The 15,225-nt window shown below is 60.1% G+C and overlaps 3 protein-coding genes across 3 annotated transcripts in view; 1 reads left to right on the top strand and 2 right to left on the bottom strand.

The window, feature by feature from the left end:
• LOC101952753 (F-box/WD repeat-containing protein 7-like) overlaps window positions 1-971 on the top strand; it is a 36,346-nt gene extending 35,375 nt beyond the window's left edge. The window contains exons 12-13 of the mRNA XM_065596769.1: window positions 72-282; window positions 444-971. Of these exons, the coding sequence (XP_065452841.1) occupies window positions 72-282; window positions 444-712 (480 nt within the window). The 3' untranslated portion in view covers window positions 713-971. The remainder of the gene's footprint in view (window positions 1-71; window positions 283-443) is intronic.
• Window positions 1-15,225, bottom strand: part of LCMT2 (leucine carboxyl methyltransferase 2) — a 517,091-nt gene that overhangs the window by 342,939 nt on the left and 158,927 nt on the right. The gene's annotated exons all lie outside the window — the stretch shown is intronic.
• DNHD1 (dynein heavy chain domain 1) overlaps window positions 611-15,225 on the bottom strand; it is a 105,312-nt gene continuing 90,697 nt past the window's right edge. Inside the window, 8 exon segments of the mRNA XM_065589518.1 lie at window positions 611-1,568; window positions 1,652-2,485; window positions 2,487-2,695; window positions 2,801-3,022; window positions 3,449-3,559; window positions 3,883-3,999; window positions 4,084-5,311; window positions 6,089-6,438. Coding sequence (XP_065445590.1) covers window positions 1,206-1,568; window positions 1,652-2,485; window positions 2,487-2,695; window positions 2,801-3,022; window positions 3,449-3,559; window positions 3,883-3,999; window positions 4,084-5,311; window positions 6,089-6,438 — 3,434 coding nt within the window. The 3' untranslated portion in view covers window positions 611-1,205.

The following is a 15,225-nucleotide window of genomic DNA, read 5'->3' as shown; positions in this document are numbered from 1 at the left end:
CTGGGCCGTGCCTGCTGGAGGGGCAGCACTTGGGGGCGTGCCCATGGCTGAGTCTGTCTCTCTCCGGGCAGTTTGACGGGACGCACATCGTGAGTGGCTCCCTGGACACGTCGATCCGGGTGTGGGACATGGAGAGTGGTAACTGCCTGCACACACTGATGGGGCACCAGTCGCTCACCAGTGGCATGGAGCTGCGGGACAACATCCTGGTCTCGGGCAATGCAGATTCTACCGTCAAGATCTGGGACATCAAGACAGGCCAGTGCCTGCAGACGCTGCAGGGTAAGTGGGGTGGGGGCCAGCCCTGTACTCAGCCAGCATGTGGGCGACTCTCTGCTGGGGGGTGATTCAGACCCAGGCAGCGGGGGGCAGTTAGGCTCCCTGTGTGAGCCCCCCGCTAGGCCGGGGACAGTGCAGCAGGCGTTAATCGTGCGTTTCCCCAGGGCCCAGCAAGCACCAGAGTGCCGTCACCTGCCTCCAGTTCAGCTCCAAGTTCGTGGTGACCAGCTCGGACGACGGCACCGTCAAGCTGTGGGACCTCAAGACGGGCGAGTTTGTGCGGAACCTGGTGGCCCTGGAGAGTGGGGGCAGCGGGGGGGTTGTGTGGCGCATTCGCGCCTCCAACACAAAGCTGGTGTGTGCTGTGGGCAGCCGCAACGGCACCGAGGAGACCAAGCTGCTGGTGCTGGACTTCGACGTTGACCTGAAATGAGCCCCAGCCAAGCCGGGATGGGATGGAGGATCCCGCAGGCCGGGCACAACAGCTGGGCTCTGCAGGGCAGGCCCCGGAGCAGGCCTCAGCCCCTCTGCAGGGCTGTAAATACTGGATCCAGCCTGCCTCCGCCTTATTTATATGTGCGAGAGCTCCCGGGCGTGGGACTGGCAGGGAGGGCCCTGCGCACAGCCAGGGGCCTGGACAGAGAGGGACACAGCATGTTTTGTACACACTAATATATCGATCTATTTCTGTACCTGGGGCTGTGTGTGGGGAGCTGCACAAACCGCGCTGCCAAACTGCTGCTCCTGGAGTATCTTGCACTGACGTGACCTTGCCCCCAGGGGGGCCCATGGGGGTCCGGCTGCAGCCTGTTCCTTCGGCAGTCCCAGAGCCGTGCTCTGTGATTCCTGCTGGTCACCCGAGCCCTCGTGCGGCTGCTGTTCCCCCAGGGGCCACGCTGGTCCCGCACACCAGCGCTCTCCTCTGCTTATCCCAGGCCGGGCAGCGTGCTGACAATGTGCACTCGGCGCTGGGCACACAGGGCGGGAGGCATCTTGCAGGGCAGCGCCAGGTGCGTCAGAGCCCGCTGGCTGCTCAAGCGCACGGGCTGCTGAGGCAGGCCCAGGTAGATGGGGCAGCTGTACTGCGGCAGGGCGGCGTTGGGCCTGTGAGCGCGCCAGGCCTCCCGCACAGCCTGCACCCAGACGGGGGGCAGCAGGCAGGGCTGGGCCGAGAGCGTCTCCTGGAGCAGGGCTGAGCGTGTGTCCCACAGGGCGTTGTGCAGCTCCAGGCCGGTCAGGTAGAGCCCGCTCTCGGGCGGGGAGCTGGGCGGGAGCAAGCCGGGCAGCACCTGGAAGAACAGCGTTGGATCAGGGGGGCTGGTGCTGGCACTGGGCAGGGGCCAAGCCCTGCACAGCTGAGGGGCGGCATTACCTGCTGGTCCAGGTGGTAGTGGTCCAGGTCCTGCTTCTCGGCCCGGGCTGCTTCCTGGAGCAGTGCCAGCAGGAGGCGCCGTGGGTACTGGAAGGCAGAGAGGTGATAGCACAGCACAGGCTGGCCAGCCACCGCCCCCAGGTACCCGCACAGCAGCTGGCAGCGACACTGGAGTGTCTGTAGCCAGCTGCTTGGGTCCTGGGGGCCCGTGGACACGTAGGGCAGCCAAGGGCGGGGGAGGCGTCCCCGCTCCAGTGCCCGCAGGATGGTGGAGCAGCGTGGGGACTGGCAGGGCCGCCCCTGCAGCTGATCCTGAGCACAGCGCAGGTCCCGGCCCACTTGCTGCAGCAGGGCCAGGAAGCTGCCACACTCCTCCAGCAGGAAGCGAAGCAGGGGCCGGGGCTTTGGCCGTGGGCGTCCTCCTGGGAGCCGCCCTCTGGCCCCCACCTCCCAGCCTCGCTGCTGCAGCGTGTCCTGCAGTGCCTGCACCACCTCCAGCCCCTGCTCCACCAGCTGCCCCAAGGCCTCCTGCTGGGTGCTCGGCGGGGGGCTTGGCTGCCAGAAGTCCTGGGACCGCAGCAGGTCTGCGAGCAGGCTCCGGCTCTGGCTCTCCAACAGCTGCTGCTGTAGCCCCTCGTACAGCCCACAGGAGGCTGGGTCTGCTGGGGCCGGGAGCTGCTGCATGCGAGCCCGGGTGTCTGCGATCACGTCCTCCTCCGACAGAGCTGGGGGCAGAAAGCTCCGGTCAGTCACAGCCCCCTTCGTCCCCCCAGGGCCCGTGTCCCTGCTCCTCCAGCCCCAGCCCCCTTCTCTGTCCTCTGGGGGCATGCAGCGCCATCACGGGCTCCCTGCACCCCTGGGGGGCAGATGGCAGCCGGGGCACTTCCCTACCCAAGTTGGAGCCTCTGATGAGGGCAGTGAGGAGGGTCTTCACCCCCCGGGGGGGCAGCAGGTGTGAGGCACTGCCCAAGCACTGCTGGCTCAAGCTCTGCACAGCCCCTGCGTCCCCAGCATCCAGGATGTAACCGCCGTAGAGAATCGACCCTGAAACAGCAAGGAACCGTCACGGGCTGGGCGAGGCCAGGGGCGGGTCCAGCTTCTGCCCCAAGTGTTTCTGGGAGGCAGGATGGGCTCTGGCCACCTCCCTACCTGCCAGCTCCTGCATGGCCTCCTCAGGGTTGGACACCGCCTTGGCCAGCCGCTCCTGCAGCCGCAGGCCCGTGAACAGCTCCGCCTCGCTCCTAGGGGAACAGCAGCAGGCGCTGAGACCCTGGGGCAGCTGGGGAAATGTAGGCGCCAGGAGACGGGGCGGGGGCGGCCTGGCCGCACTCACCAGGGGTAGAGCCGGGCCTGGGCCAGGCGGCCGTAGTGCTGGCGGTGCAGCAGCACGGCGTGCAGCACCAGCAGGGCCAGCCCTCGCTCCGGGCCGGCGTCCCACGCCGGCTGGCCCAGCACCTGGCTGTAGCTGCGCAGAAGGATGCTCTTCAACTCCTGGGGTGTCTCACAGAACAGCGTCACTGCATGGCGGTGCACAGGGCCTGCCGGGTACAGAGGGGCGTCACCCCCACCACTGCGCCCACCAGCCTGGCTCACGGGCACTCAGGGCCCCCATATGACGCCCCTTAGGGGCTCGCGGCTGTGCCCTCCTGCAGCCCGGCGCACGCAGGCTCAGGGGCCTGGATCAGGGGTGGCTTGGGCTTAGCCTCACCCCGCCTGGCGTGCTCCCCTGTGGGGAAGGGGCACCATGTGCCGGGGGAGGCAGGCTCAGGTCGCAGACGCAGGACGGTACCAACGCACCTGGCACAGGCCCCGTGGCACCAGCTGCAGCGATGAGCCAGAGGCGGAACTTGGGATGGATCTCGTCCCCTTTCACGTCTGACAGCTGCGGCTCCGGGGCCTTCCCCGCCCCTGCAGTAAGAGACCAAGGCACAGAAATCCTCACACCGCAGCTGGGGGAGAGTCTGCTCACAGGAGAGGGATGGGGCAGCCCTGGGAGGTGGCTGGAGGGAGATGTGGAGGTGTGAGGGGCAGGGATGGGGGGGGTGCAGGCCTGGGAGGCGGCTGGAGGGAGCTGTGGGGGGCAGGGGGCAGCCGTGAGGGGCGGGCCTGGGAGGCGGGCCGGGGGGGCAGCCGTGCGGGACAGGCAGGCGGGCGCCTCCCAGGAGCAGCTGGCGCAGGGGGGAGGCAGTGGTGGGACAGCATTGGGGGTTTCGGGGGCGAGGGTCACTCACCTTCGGGGGTGCTCTGTAGCTTGCTGAGCTGCGCGAGCACCTCTGGGTGCCAGCGCTCCTGGAGGTGGCAGTTGTTGAGCACCAGCCAGTGGCCCTGCTTGGGGCAGGTGCCAAGGGCTTCGCCCACGTGGCGCATGCAGCGCGGGGAGCCCAAAGAGACGACGACGACGCCCCGCTGCAGAAGAAGCAGGTTTCACCGGCCTGGCCTCAGGGCCCTGCCCCCGGCCAGGCCCTGGGGGGTGTCAGGCCTGCTTGGGTCAGTCGCCCAGCAGCCAGCCCCCACCGTGCCCCAGTGCCCAGCCCCCTTAGCTGTTCTCTGCCTCCTGGCCCCCCACCTTGCTGCCCCCCCAGGCCACACACGCACCAACCTCCCTCCATGGGGCCTGTGCACCAGGGTGCCCCCCCAGGCCAGCCCACTGCCCTGCTCCCCGGGTGCCGCCCCGGCGGAGGCTGGCATTACGCAGTGCCGTTGCTTGGCCATCTGCCGGATCCAGTGCAGCGGGTGTGTGGCCGCGCCGGGCGAGCCCCAGGGCGGGGTGAGGAAGAGCAGGGGTAGGCGAGTTTGGCTGCAGGTGTAGAGGGTGGCCGCGCTGTAGCTGGCGTCCTCGGCGATGGGGCGGCCGAGCAGGCAGGTGGAGAGGTCATGGAACGTCCTGCACAGCTTCTCGGGGCAGAAGATGCGCCACAGCACGGCCCGCTGGAAGAGACTGAGGTGGGCCTGGCTGGGGCTCAGGGCAGGGCCCACCACCGTGGCGGGCAGGCGGAAGTACTCCTGCCACTGGGCAGCCTGCGCAGCCAGGGAGGCCCGCAGGCCCTGGAAGCCAGGCAGGCACTCCAGCAGCCCGCATTCGCGCCAAGCTGCGGGGCGCACCCAGCCCGGCCTTGCCGCCCTGGCCGGCTGCAGCAGCTGCTCCGCTGCGGGCGCCTGCAGCCCCTGGCAGAAGCCCAGCCAGTCCAGCGGGCTGAGCTGGCCGGCCAGGCGGAGGGGCGCCAGGGCCCCCAGGAAGCTGAGGAGCAGGTTGTGCGGCTCCTGCAGGCGGGGCTGAGCGTGGGCCAGCAGCTGGCGGGACAGGCCCTTGCTGAGCTCCACCAGCCGGGCCGCGAGCGCCTCCTGCTTGCAGGCGTCGGCGCGCTTGGTGGCGAGCAGGGCCCTGCGGGCGACGGCCAGGCAGCTGGCCGTGGAGCACTGGTACTGGGGGTGCAGCCGGCACACCTGCTGCAGGGCCTGGTGCAGCGCCGCCCCCAGGCACGCCACCTGCCGGTACTGGGCCCGCACGGCCAGGTGCTGCTGGCGCAGGGAGAGCAGGTGCTGGTGGCTGGCGTGCAGGGCCTCAAGCTGGGTTTGCAGCAGCCGCACAAGGGGCAGGAAGTCGTCCTCCGCCTGGAGCAGGGGGCGCGAGGGCTGTGAGATCAGCTCCAGCAACTCCTCCTGCACAGAGAGCGGGGGGGTCACAGCGCATCGGGGGCTTAGGGGTCACGGGGGGGTCACAGCGAGTCGGGGGCTCAGGTGTCACGGGGGGCCCGGCGGGGGGCTCAGGTGTCACGGGGGGGTCACAGCGAGTCGGGGGCTCAGGTGTCACGGGGGGCCCGGCGGGGGGCTCAGGTGTCACGGGGAGGGTCACAGCGAGTCGGGGGGCTCAGGGGTCACGGGGGGCTCAGGTATCATGGGGGGCGGTCACAGCGAGTCGGGGGGCTCAGGTGTCACGGGGGGCAGGCTGAGCATCAGCCAGGGAGCGATGCCTGTGTGGCTAAGAACACGCTGAGGCTCCTGGCTCCTCCCGCAGGGGCAGGTGGGGCTGGGGCCGTCCCGCGGTGCCCCAGGGCAGGGGCAGGTGGGGCTGGGGCCGTCCCGCGGTGCCCCAGGGCAGGGGCAGGTGGGGCTGGGGCCGTCCCGCGGTGCCCCAGGGCAGGGGCAGGTGGGGCTGGGGCTGTCCCGCAGTGCCCAGGGGCAGGAGCAGGTGCGGCTGGGGCTGTCCCGCGGTGCCCCAGGGCAGGGGCAGGGGCAGGTGGGGCTGGGGCTGTCCCGCGGTGCCCCAGGGCAGGGGCAGGTGGGGCTGGGGCTGTCCCGCGGTGCCCAGGGGCAGGGGCAGGTGGGGCTGGGGCTGTCCCGCGGTGCCCCAGGGCAGGGGCAGGTGGGGCTGGGGCTGTCCCATGGTGCCCCAGGGCAGGGGCAGGTGCTGGTGGGGCTGGGGCTGTCCCGCGGTGCCCCAGGGCAGGGGCAGGGGCAGGTGGGGCTGGGGCTGTCCCGCGGTGCCCCAGCACACTCCAGGCAGGCTGGCGGATGGGAGCGGGAGGCGTGCGCCGGCCCCAGGAGGGAGCCGTTCGCCGGCCCCAGGAGGGAGCCGTTTGCCGGGCCAGGGCAGTGGCGCCGTCTCACCTCCGTGTCCTCCAGCTTGTCCTCCAACTGCAGGATGCTGAGCTGCAGCATGCGCCAGTGGGTCTGGGCCTCCCGCCTCTCGGCGCGCAGCACCTCCCCCAGCAGCAGATCCTCCAGCGCTGACTGGCTGAGGCTCAAGTCAATCATCGTCAGGCCCTTCAGGAGGGCGTGGTCCATCTCTGCACAGAAACAAGCCCAGGGCAGGCAGTGAGGGCACTTGGGGCTGGGGGCTGCCGTGGGCTGAGCCGGCGTGTCTGGGCCACACTGATTTTACAGCTGGGGAATACTGGGCCGTGGGGGAAGAGGAGGAGTAGGGGCAGGGGCAGGGGCAGGGCCCTGTGGTGAGGGGGGCTTAAGGCCCACCTCCGCTCCCCACTGGGAAGAGGCTGGCACTGGTAGCAGGAGCATCAGCTCCCCCACCATGCAACACAGCCACTGCCACTCCATGCCTGCCCCAGGCTACTGTGCCCATGCTAAGAACTGGGGGCTGGCTATCCCAGCCACACTCCCCTGTCAGCATTCACAGACCACAGTAGGAACAGTCCCAGTTCGTCACAGAGCCTGATGCAGGGGGGAAGGAGGTGGGGCGTGGTGAGTGCTTCCCAAGCAGTGTCAGCTGGAGGTGGGTATGGGAGCCCACCTAAACAAGGACTGTAGGCCTGCTCTCCCAGACCCAGCCCTGCCCTGGAGGCCAGGGAGAGACACAGCCAGGGTGACCGTATGACCCGGAGCCCGCGTAGCAGCCCTGCGAATGTCACTGATGGTACGGGACCCAGGAAAGCCGCCGCTGCTGCTGCTTGTGCCCATGGAAAATGTGGGACGATGCTCAGAGAGGAGTATTAGCCACGGGGCGAAGAAATCCCAGGGAAGTCACAGCTATTCCTTTCATTCTTTCAGCCAAGGAACTAGCTGTGGCGATAACTGAAACGCCGGCGCCCTGCCCATCGAGGGGCCGTGTGAGGGGGAGGTTGGGAAGAAAGGTGGCAGATAGATCCTTGTAGGAAACTCTCCCGGGAGGGTCGGCCAGCCAGGCCCGGGGCAGAGACGTGATCGCTATTAAAACGCTCGCTGCACTGAGAGGAACCAACAAGCAGGGGGCAAAAGGAGGTCGTGGCACTGGATCTTCAACAGGAGGGGAAAGTCTGTGCAGACCTCTCAGAAACCTGGATGTCCCCACAGACCTGCCCTCTGTAGGGAGTGGAAATGCTGAGCTAGCCGCCAGGCGAACTCTAGTGAACTCATGGAAGGAAAGGCCTTGCTCTTTTAAGTGACCCGATAATACAGATAAACTGCATGGGAGCCTGTGAAGAGAGATTCCCTTGCTGGGACCATGGGCAAAGCCTGTTCCACGTCATGCGGCAAGCAGACCTGGTAGAGGACACGAACCACAGCCGAGCAGGCAGATATTGACGATCTAACCCTTGAGCAGCGAGGAGAGGGCTGGTCTGCAGAATCTGGCCATAGTCCTGAGAAATTTTGTTTGGTTCCTGAGGGAGAGGCCTTAGATCCCAACTGGGGAGGTTCAAAAGGTCGGCGAACCAGTGAGGCTGAGGCCAAGCCAGCAATAAAAACGGCACAATCTTGTGCGAGTCACAGATGTGTATCGTGCGCACCTAGGGACCTTTCAGAACCACTGGCTCAGGACCTGCCCCTCCTGGGCAGGGCACTTCAAGCTGGCTTATAGTCAAGGGGTCTCCCTCACTGCGCATGTTGCTCCGTACAAGTGCTCGCAGACGACACTGTGGTGATGTTTTATCTCACAGGCAGGGAAGGGGCCAGGGCAGACCCCGCACACCAAGAGGTGTTGGCCCTCTGGCATCGCTGCATCAAGAACAGAATCCCCCTTTGAGCGTCTCGGCATGCCCTGGTGGACTGCCTCAGCAGGTCTTTCAGCAGAGCTCAGAGGGCCAGAGAAGGTAGAATTGGAGCAAATGGGAGCACTGTGGCACATTGGCAGGGCTCATCCACCTGTTCAGGGAGGACCGAAGGGCCACACGTACGCGCCAGCATGTCCACAGATGATAGAGGGGTGCTAGACAGACATCAGTCACAGCTGCATGACTCAGGGGATGTCTGGCATGCGGAGTTACATAGGTGCGAACTGCCATGAGTCCGGTGGAGAGAAAGTGGTGTATCTGCAGGGACGGTGGGTGAGGCTACTTCCTCTTTACAGTGGTGCTCTAGCCCCCCAAAGACTTCAGGGCTGCCCTGAAATCGCTAGGAGTTTGCGGAGCCTGAGCTGGACCTGCCAAAGGCAGGTCCTCTGTTGTTCGTTGCACTTCAGCCAGGATGCCCCAAGCTTGCAGCAATGCAGCACGATGCAGAATAACGGCCATGGCCATCACCTGAGCTGCTGAGTCCACCTCATCCAAAGCACATGCGGAGAGGAGCAGGCAGGCAGACAGCCCTCATGTCCTGCAAGTTCTTAGGTTGTAGGGACAAGTCTCTGATTCAGAAAGTTGAGGAAACAACTAGGGAGGCATCCATTTTGGATCTGGTTTTGACCAACGGGGATGAATTAGTTGCAAAGTGAAGGTGGTTGGGAACTTGGGAGGAAGTGATCATGGTCTGATAGAATTCAAGGTCCTATGGAAAGGAGGACATGAGAACAGGAAAACAAGGACACTGGACTTCAGAAAGGTGGATTTCAACCGACTCAGAGAAGTAATAGGCACGGTCCCATGGAAAGACCAATTAGGAATCAAAGGAGTCAAAGGAGCTGGCAGGTCCGAAACGGGGTAATACTAGATGCTTAACATCAAGCTATTCCGACGCAGAGCAAAGATAAGAAGAGGCAGAGGAGGCCAATGTGGCTGCACAAGAAGCTTTTTAGCCATCTAGAGGGATCCATACCGGAAATGGAAGGTGGGGCATGTCATCAAAGAAGCGTACACGGGAATAGTGCGAACGTGTAGGGACAAAATCAGGAAAGCCACGGCAAAGAATGAGTTACAGCTGGCAAGGAATGTTAGAGACAACAAGAAGGGGTTCTTCAAATATGTCAGACAAAAAAGAAAGATCAGGGATGGTGTGGGAAGGCAGAGTTGCTGAATGCCGACGTTGCTTCAGTCTTCTCATTCTAGCAGTGGAGATATGTCTCCAGATTTTGCATCTGTTGTTCTGGCAGGGGCTGGTGCGGCATTGAGTTGGTGTGTCCTGGTCTGTGGGGAGCTTGCTTCTGATGATGAGCTTGGAGAGGTTGAGGGATTGTTTGAAGGCCAGCAGTGGGGGTTCAAGAGAAATTTATTTCCGGATGGGGTCATCCTTTGAAACATTTGTGGCCTCTCTGTCAGACTCCCCACTGGGGAACCAGCTCCTGGGATGGGGCAGGCAATGGCTGTAGCTCTTTGAGGATACCCTGTATGGGTTGCAGCCTGGGGTGGTAGGTGATCACTAAGGGTGTGGGGGTTTTATTTCTGTATTGAAGCGGGTTCTCTCGGGGTATTTGGGTGGCCTGTTCCAAGATGCAATCTACTTCTCTGGTAGAGTGTCCTTGTTTGGTGAAGGCGGTTTTGAGTGCGTTAAGGTATATAACTCACACTTTCTCCTCAGAGCATATACTGTGGTATCTGAGTGCCTGGCTGTAGATCACAGATTTCTTGGTGTGTTTGGGATGGTTACTGGATCTATGAAGGTAGGTGTGGTGATCCGTGGGTTTCTTGTAAGTGCGTCTGACGTATTCACCCATGAAAGCTTATGCTCCAATACTTCTGTTAGTCTATAAGGTGCCACAGGACTCTTTGTCAATTTTTGTAAATAATTGTCTGTAGGGTTCCATCATTGAAGCTGATTGTGGTGTCCAGGAAATTGAGCTGGTGGGAGAGTGTTCCAGAGAGAGGTGGTGGTTGTTGGAGTTGTGGTGGAAATCCATGATGGAGTTTAAGCCGTGCGTCCAGAATATGAAAATGTCATCGACGTATCTCAGGTATATCATTGGTTTCTTGGTACATTTGTCCAAAAATTCTCCTTCAAGGTGGCCCATGATTATCATAGAATCATAGAATATCAGGGTTGGAAGGGACCTCAGGAGGCATCTAGTCCAACCCCCTGCTCAAAGCAGGACCAATTCCCAACTAAATCATCCCAGCCAGGGCTTTGTCAAGCCTGACCTTAAAAACCTCTAAGGAAGGAGATTCCACCACCTCCCTAGGTAACCCATTCCAGTGCTTCACCACCCTCCTAGTGAAAAAGTTTTTCCTAATATCCAACCTGGACCTCCCCCATTGCAACTTGAGACCATTACTCCTTGTTCTGTCATCTGGTACCACTGAGAACAGCCGAGCTCCATCCTCTTTGGAACCCCCCTTCAGGTAGTTGAAAGCAGCTATCAAATCCCCCCTCATTCTTCTCTTCTGCAGGCTAAACAATCCCAGTTTCCTCAGCCTCTCCTCATAAGTCATGTGCTCCAGCAACCTAATCATTTTTGTTGCCCTCCGCTGGACTCTTTCCAATTTTTCCACATCCTTCTTGTAGTGTGGGGCCCAAAACTGGACACAGTACTCCAGGTGTGGCCTCACCAATGCTGAATCGAGGGGAATAATCACATCCTCCGATCTGCTGGCAATGCCCCTACTTATACAGCCCATAATGCCGTTAGCCTTCTTGGCAACAAGGGCACACTGTCGACTCATATCCAGCTTCTCATCCACTGTAACCCCTAGGTCCTTTTCTGCAGAACTGCTGCCTAGCCATTCGGTCCCTAGTCTGTAGCAGTGCATGGGATTCTTCCGTCCTAAGTGCAGGACTCTGCACTTGTCCTTGTTGAACCTCATCAGATTTCTTTTGGCCCCAATTAGTGATAGTCGTTGAGGTATAGATTCGATAGTGGCATCAGAGACAGTTAACTCGTGGTTCAGGAGTGACTCAAAATGCTCCTTCCATCTGGCTGTGATGGCTTCGCTGTCCTTAAAACACATTGACCCATCTTGGGCTCGGTGTGGTGTGGGACCATGGGAGCATGGACCATAAATGGCTCTTATTGCCTGAAAAAAGCTCCTCATGTCATGTTTATCAGCATAAAGCTCAATCTCTTCGGCCTTTTCTCACCATCACTTATTTTTGATGTCGTGGATTTTCCTTTGGGCTTCAGCCTTGAGTTGCTTGTACGACTCTTTCTTCTGCTGGTGTGATATGTCGTTTTGCCACACGCAATAAGCTTTTCTTTTCTCGTCGAGCAGGCCCTGAATCTCAGCATCATTCTCATCAAACCAATCTTGGTGATGGTGGGTGACAGAGTCAATGGACTCAGCACATGCCAAGAGAATGGCAGCCTTTAATCTCTTCCAGAAATTTTCATTATAATCATCAGCGGTAGGCATAGCGGCGAACCTCTCTTGGAGATACTGCTGAAGTTTCTCCCAAGTCACTATATCTCGAAGGGACTTGATGCTGAATTTATTTCGTACTGATTTTGCCTATTTGCGATGCCTTCAGGTGATCTGGAAAGTCATGATTGAGCTAACAAGGCAATGGTCTGTCCAACATGGCTCTCGTGATGCAGACATCCTTCTGATCTCGAGCTCTGACAAGAACAGTCAAGAAGGTGCCAATGCCTGGAGTGAGGGTTTCTCCAGGTGGTCTTACACTTCTCACCTTGTCTAAAGAGGGTGTTTGTGATGATCAGGCCATGTTCTACGCATTTCCTACTCCTTCTGTTCTGATAGAGCAATTCCAGAGATCTGACTCATGACAGACTGTTGCGTTAAAATCTCTGGGGAGAATGATCTTGTCCTCCTTGGGAATGTTGGTCAAGACTCTGTCAAGATCTGTATAGAATTGTTCCTTGATATCCTTGACAGCATTGAGTGTTGGGGCATATGCGCTGATGACAGCAGCAGACTGGTTGTTGCTGAGCTTAAGACAAATAGACATAAGACGTTCATTGGTTCTTATAGGAAATTCTGTAAACTGAATGACAAACTTATTCCTAATAGCAAAACTGACACCATGAATGTGCCTGTCCTTGGCAGATTTTCCTTTCTAGAAAAAGGTGAAGCTTCCACCTTCGTCTCTCAGTTGACCTTCATCTGGGCACTTGTCTCACTCAGGGCAGCGATGTCAATGTTATATCTTGCAAGTTCCCTGGCGACGATAGCAGATCTTCTTTCCAGCCATACATTATCTTTGTTATCCATCAGGGTGAGAACGTTCCATGTAACAAAAGTCACCATCTTTTTATAGCTTCAAACACAGGCAGATCCCACTGGCCATGTGTGACGAACTGGGACTGTTCTTACTGTGGTGTGTGAATGCTGACAGGGGAGTGTGGCTGGGATAGTCTGCATTGGGGGATGGAAGACTGACGGACGGAGAATACCTGAGCATGTAACATGAGAACCCAGGAAGGGGTTGGAGACCAGGTGACACCTTGGCCCGGGAAACTGAACAAAGGCTGTGGGAGGGGTCGCTGAAGGCAGAGTGCTGGAAGCGGGCTGGTGAGATGGCTGGGAGGCAGAGATGGCTCTGACCTCCCAAGGGGGGCTGGGTGGTGCAACGCAGGGAACCCCAAGCTGGGGGCTAAGCTCCCTGAACCTCCCAGAGGGACCTAATTGAGGGGGTCTGGTCGTACCTACACGCTCTGCTTGAGACTGTGTTCCTGTCCTTAAATAAACCTTCTGCTTTACTGGCTGGTTGAGAGTCGCAGTGAATCTCAGGAAGAGGGGTGCAGGGCCCTGACTCCCCCACACTCCGTGACACCATGGTAATCCAGCCAGGAGTGGATGAGACAGCCTAGGTTTAGGGCATCTTTTCCAGCCCTCTCCCAGTGCGGGGTGAGCAGAGGGGATCCTAAAGAGGACTGCTCAGTTGCAATAGCAGCTGCCGAATTGCATCCGTCTCAGTCCAGGTGCCAGACGACCATCTAACTACCGCCACCTAAAGCAGATTCGTGGTTAGGAACGGCCAGATTCACTAACCCTGTCCCCGTCACCACTAGTCCATCGCCACAGGGCTGGGAAGGTTGCAAAGATGTTATTTCCCATGGTAGATGCCTGTGCGCGACTTCTATTAGCATGGGGAAGCTGGTGCACCTACATGATCATGACAAGCTGGAGGTCTGGGGCCCCGTGGCAGGAAAAGTCTGAGACGACTGGAGATCTCTAACTTGCTGCAGCCTTCATCTGCTTTCACAGCCTTTGAGATCCGAAGACCTTCTTCTGCTTGATCCACCATTGAGGACTTGGGGGATTGGACCGTGCTTTGTCTGGGACCTCCCCTCAGACCTGTTTGCCTTGGGAGACCCTACCAGGAGCATAAAGCTCCCGACCATATAGCTCTAAGGATGGACCCCTGTGTACTCCTGTGCACGCTGCCAGCTGACATCAAGAAGTCTGTGGGTCACACCAGATGATCTAATGGTCCCTTCTGGCCTTAAGCACTATGAATCGCCCATGCCAGTCACAGCACTGAACAGCTGCTGGAGAGAGAACGGAAGTCAGCACCGTGCCTCTCCACTATCGCCGCCTTTCGACCTGTCAGACACAGGGTCCTTCTCCCCTGGCCAGGAGGCCAAAACCCAAGGGCCAGTTAGGTCCCAGCTCCTCTCAGAGCCACTGGGAACTCTGGACCATTCCTGGTAGGACTGAGCTACGTCTTTGGAGCAGGGATATCTCTGGGCAGCACTGGATGGCCCCTATGCTAAAGACTATACAAAGAGCAGAGAATTGCCATGAAAATCCGCTTCCTTTTACAGCCTGGGGACCCCGCACCAAGGGGCCCAGCGGACGCTGCTCTCCAGAGGAGCTCATGGGCCAGGGACTTACCCGGAATGGGGATCCCACCACAGAACCGGGATCCCCGGCTTGACAAAGCCCTGGCTGGGATGATTTAGCTGGGAATTGGTCCTGCTTTGAGCAGGGGGTTGGACTAGATGACCTCTTGAGGTCCCTTCCAACTCTGATATTCTATGATTCTATGATTCTATGAGAACAGCTCATCAGTGACTGTCCCTGGGGGAAGCTGCCAACCCTGACAGTGGGCACAAGCCAAGGGACCATGCCTAGCCAAAGGAGAGAGACCCAGACCCCCCAGCAAGCACTGGGGGGAGATGCCCGCAGAGCAGAAATGGCTGAAGCACATTCTGAGGCGCAGAGGGGCAGTGAATGGGGCTGGCGTCTGCAATGGAAGATGGGGACTGCACTGGAGCAGGGAGATGGAGCCCCTCCAGCACCCTGTGCTCAGCCCTGCCCCTCCCTCCCTCCCCAAATGGCCCAGCCAGGCCAAGTCCTGGAAGAGAGGGGAAGAGCTAACCCTGCTTCGCCCAGCTCAGTGTGGGGGCTGTCGCTGATCCCTGGTACGGAGCCCCAGGGGGAGGAGCAAGGGGGGAGTCTCATGGGAGCTTCCTGCAGGGAGACAGATTCAGAGAGGCAGTGTCCCTGGGGGGTGGGAATCATAGAATCATAGAATATCAGGGTTGGAAGGGACCTCAGGAGGTATCTAGTCCAACCCCCTGCTCAAAGCGGGAACAACCCCAACTAAATCATCCCAGCCAGGGCTTTGTCAAGCCTGACCTTAAAAACCTCTAAGGATGGAGATTCCACCACTTCTCTAGGGAACCCATTCCAGTGCTTCACCACCCTCCTAGTGAAAAGACGGTTACTCACCGTTGTAACTGTTGTTCTTCGAGATGTGTTGCTCATATCCATTCCATTAGGTGTGTGCGCGCCGCGTGCACGATCGTCGGAAGATTTTTACCCTAGCAACACCGGCGGGTCGGCTGTGGAGCCCCCTAGAGTGGCGCCTTCATGGCGCTGAATATATACCCCAGCCGACCCGGCGCCCCCTCAGTTCCTTCTTGCCGGCTACTCCGACAGTGGGGACGGGGGGCGGGTTTGGAATGGATATGAGCAACACATCTCGAAGAACAACAGTTACAACGGTGAGTAACCGTCTTTTCTTCTTCGAGTGCTTGCTCATATCCATTCCATTAGGTGACTCCCAAGCCCAACTTAGGTGGTGGGGTCGGAGTG

This window comes from Chrysemys picta, chromosome 1 (assembly GCF_011386835.1).
Source record: "Chrysemys picta bellii isolate R12L10 chromosome 1, ASM1138683v2, whole genome shotgun sequence".
Taxonomy (NCBI): Eukaryota; Metazoa; Chordata; order Testudines; family Emydidae; genus Chrysemys; species Chrysemys picta.
This window is presented reverse-complemented; position numbering and strand designations above follow the sequence as displayed.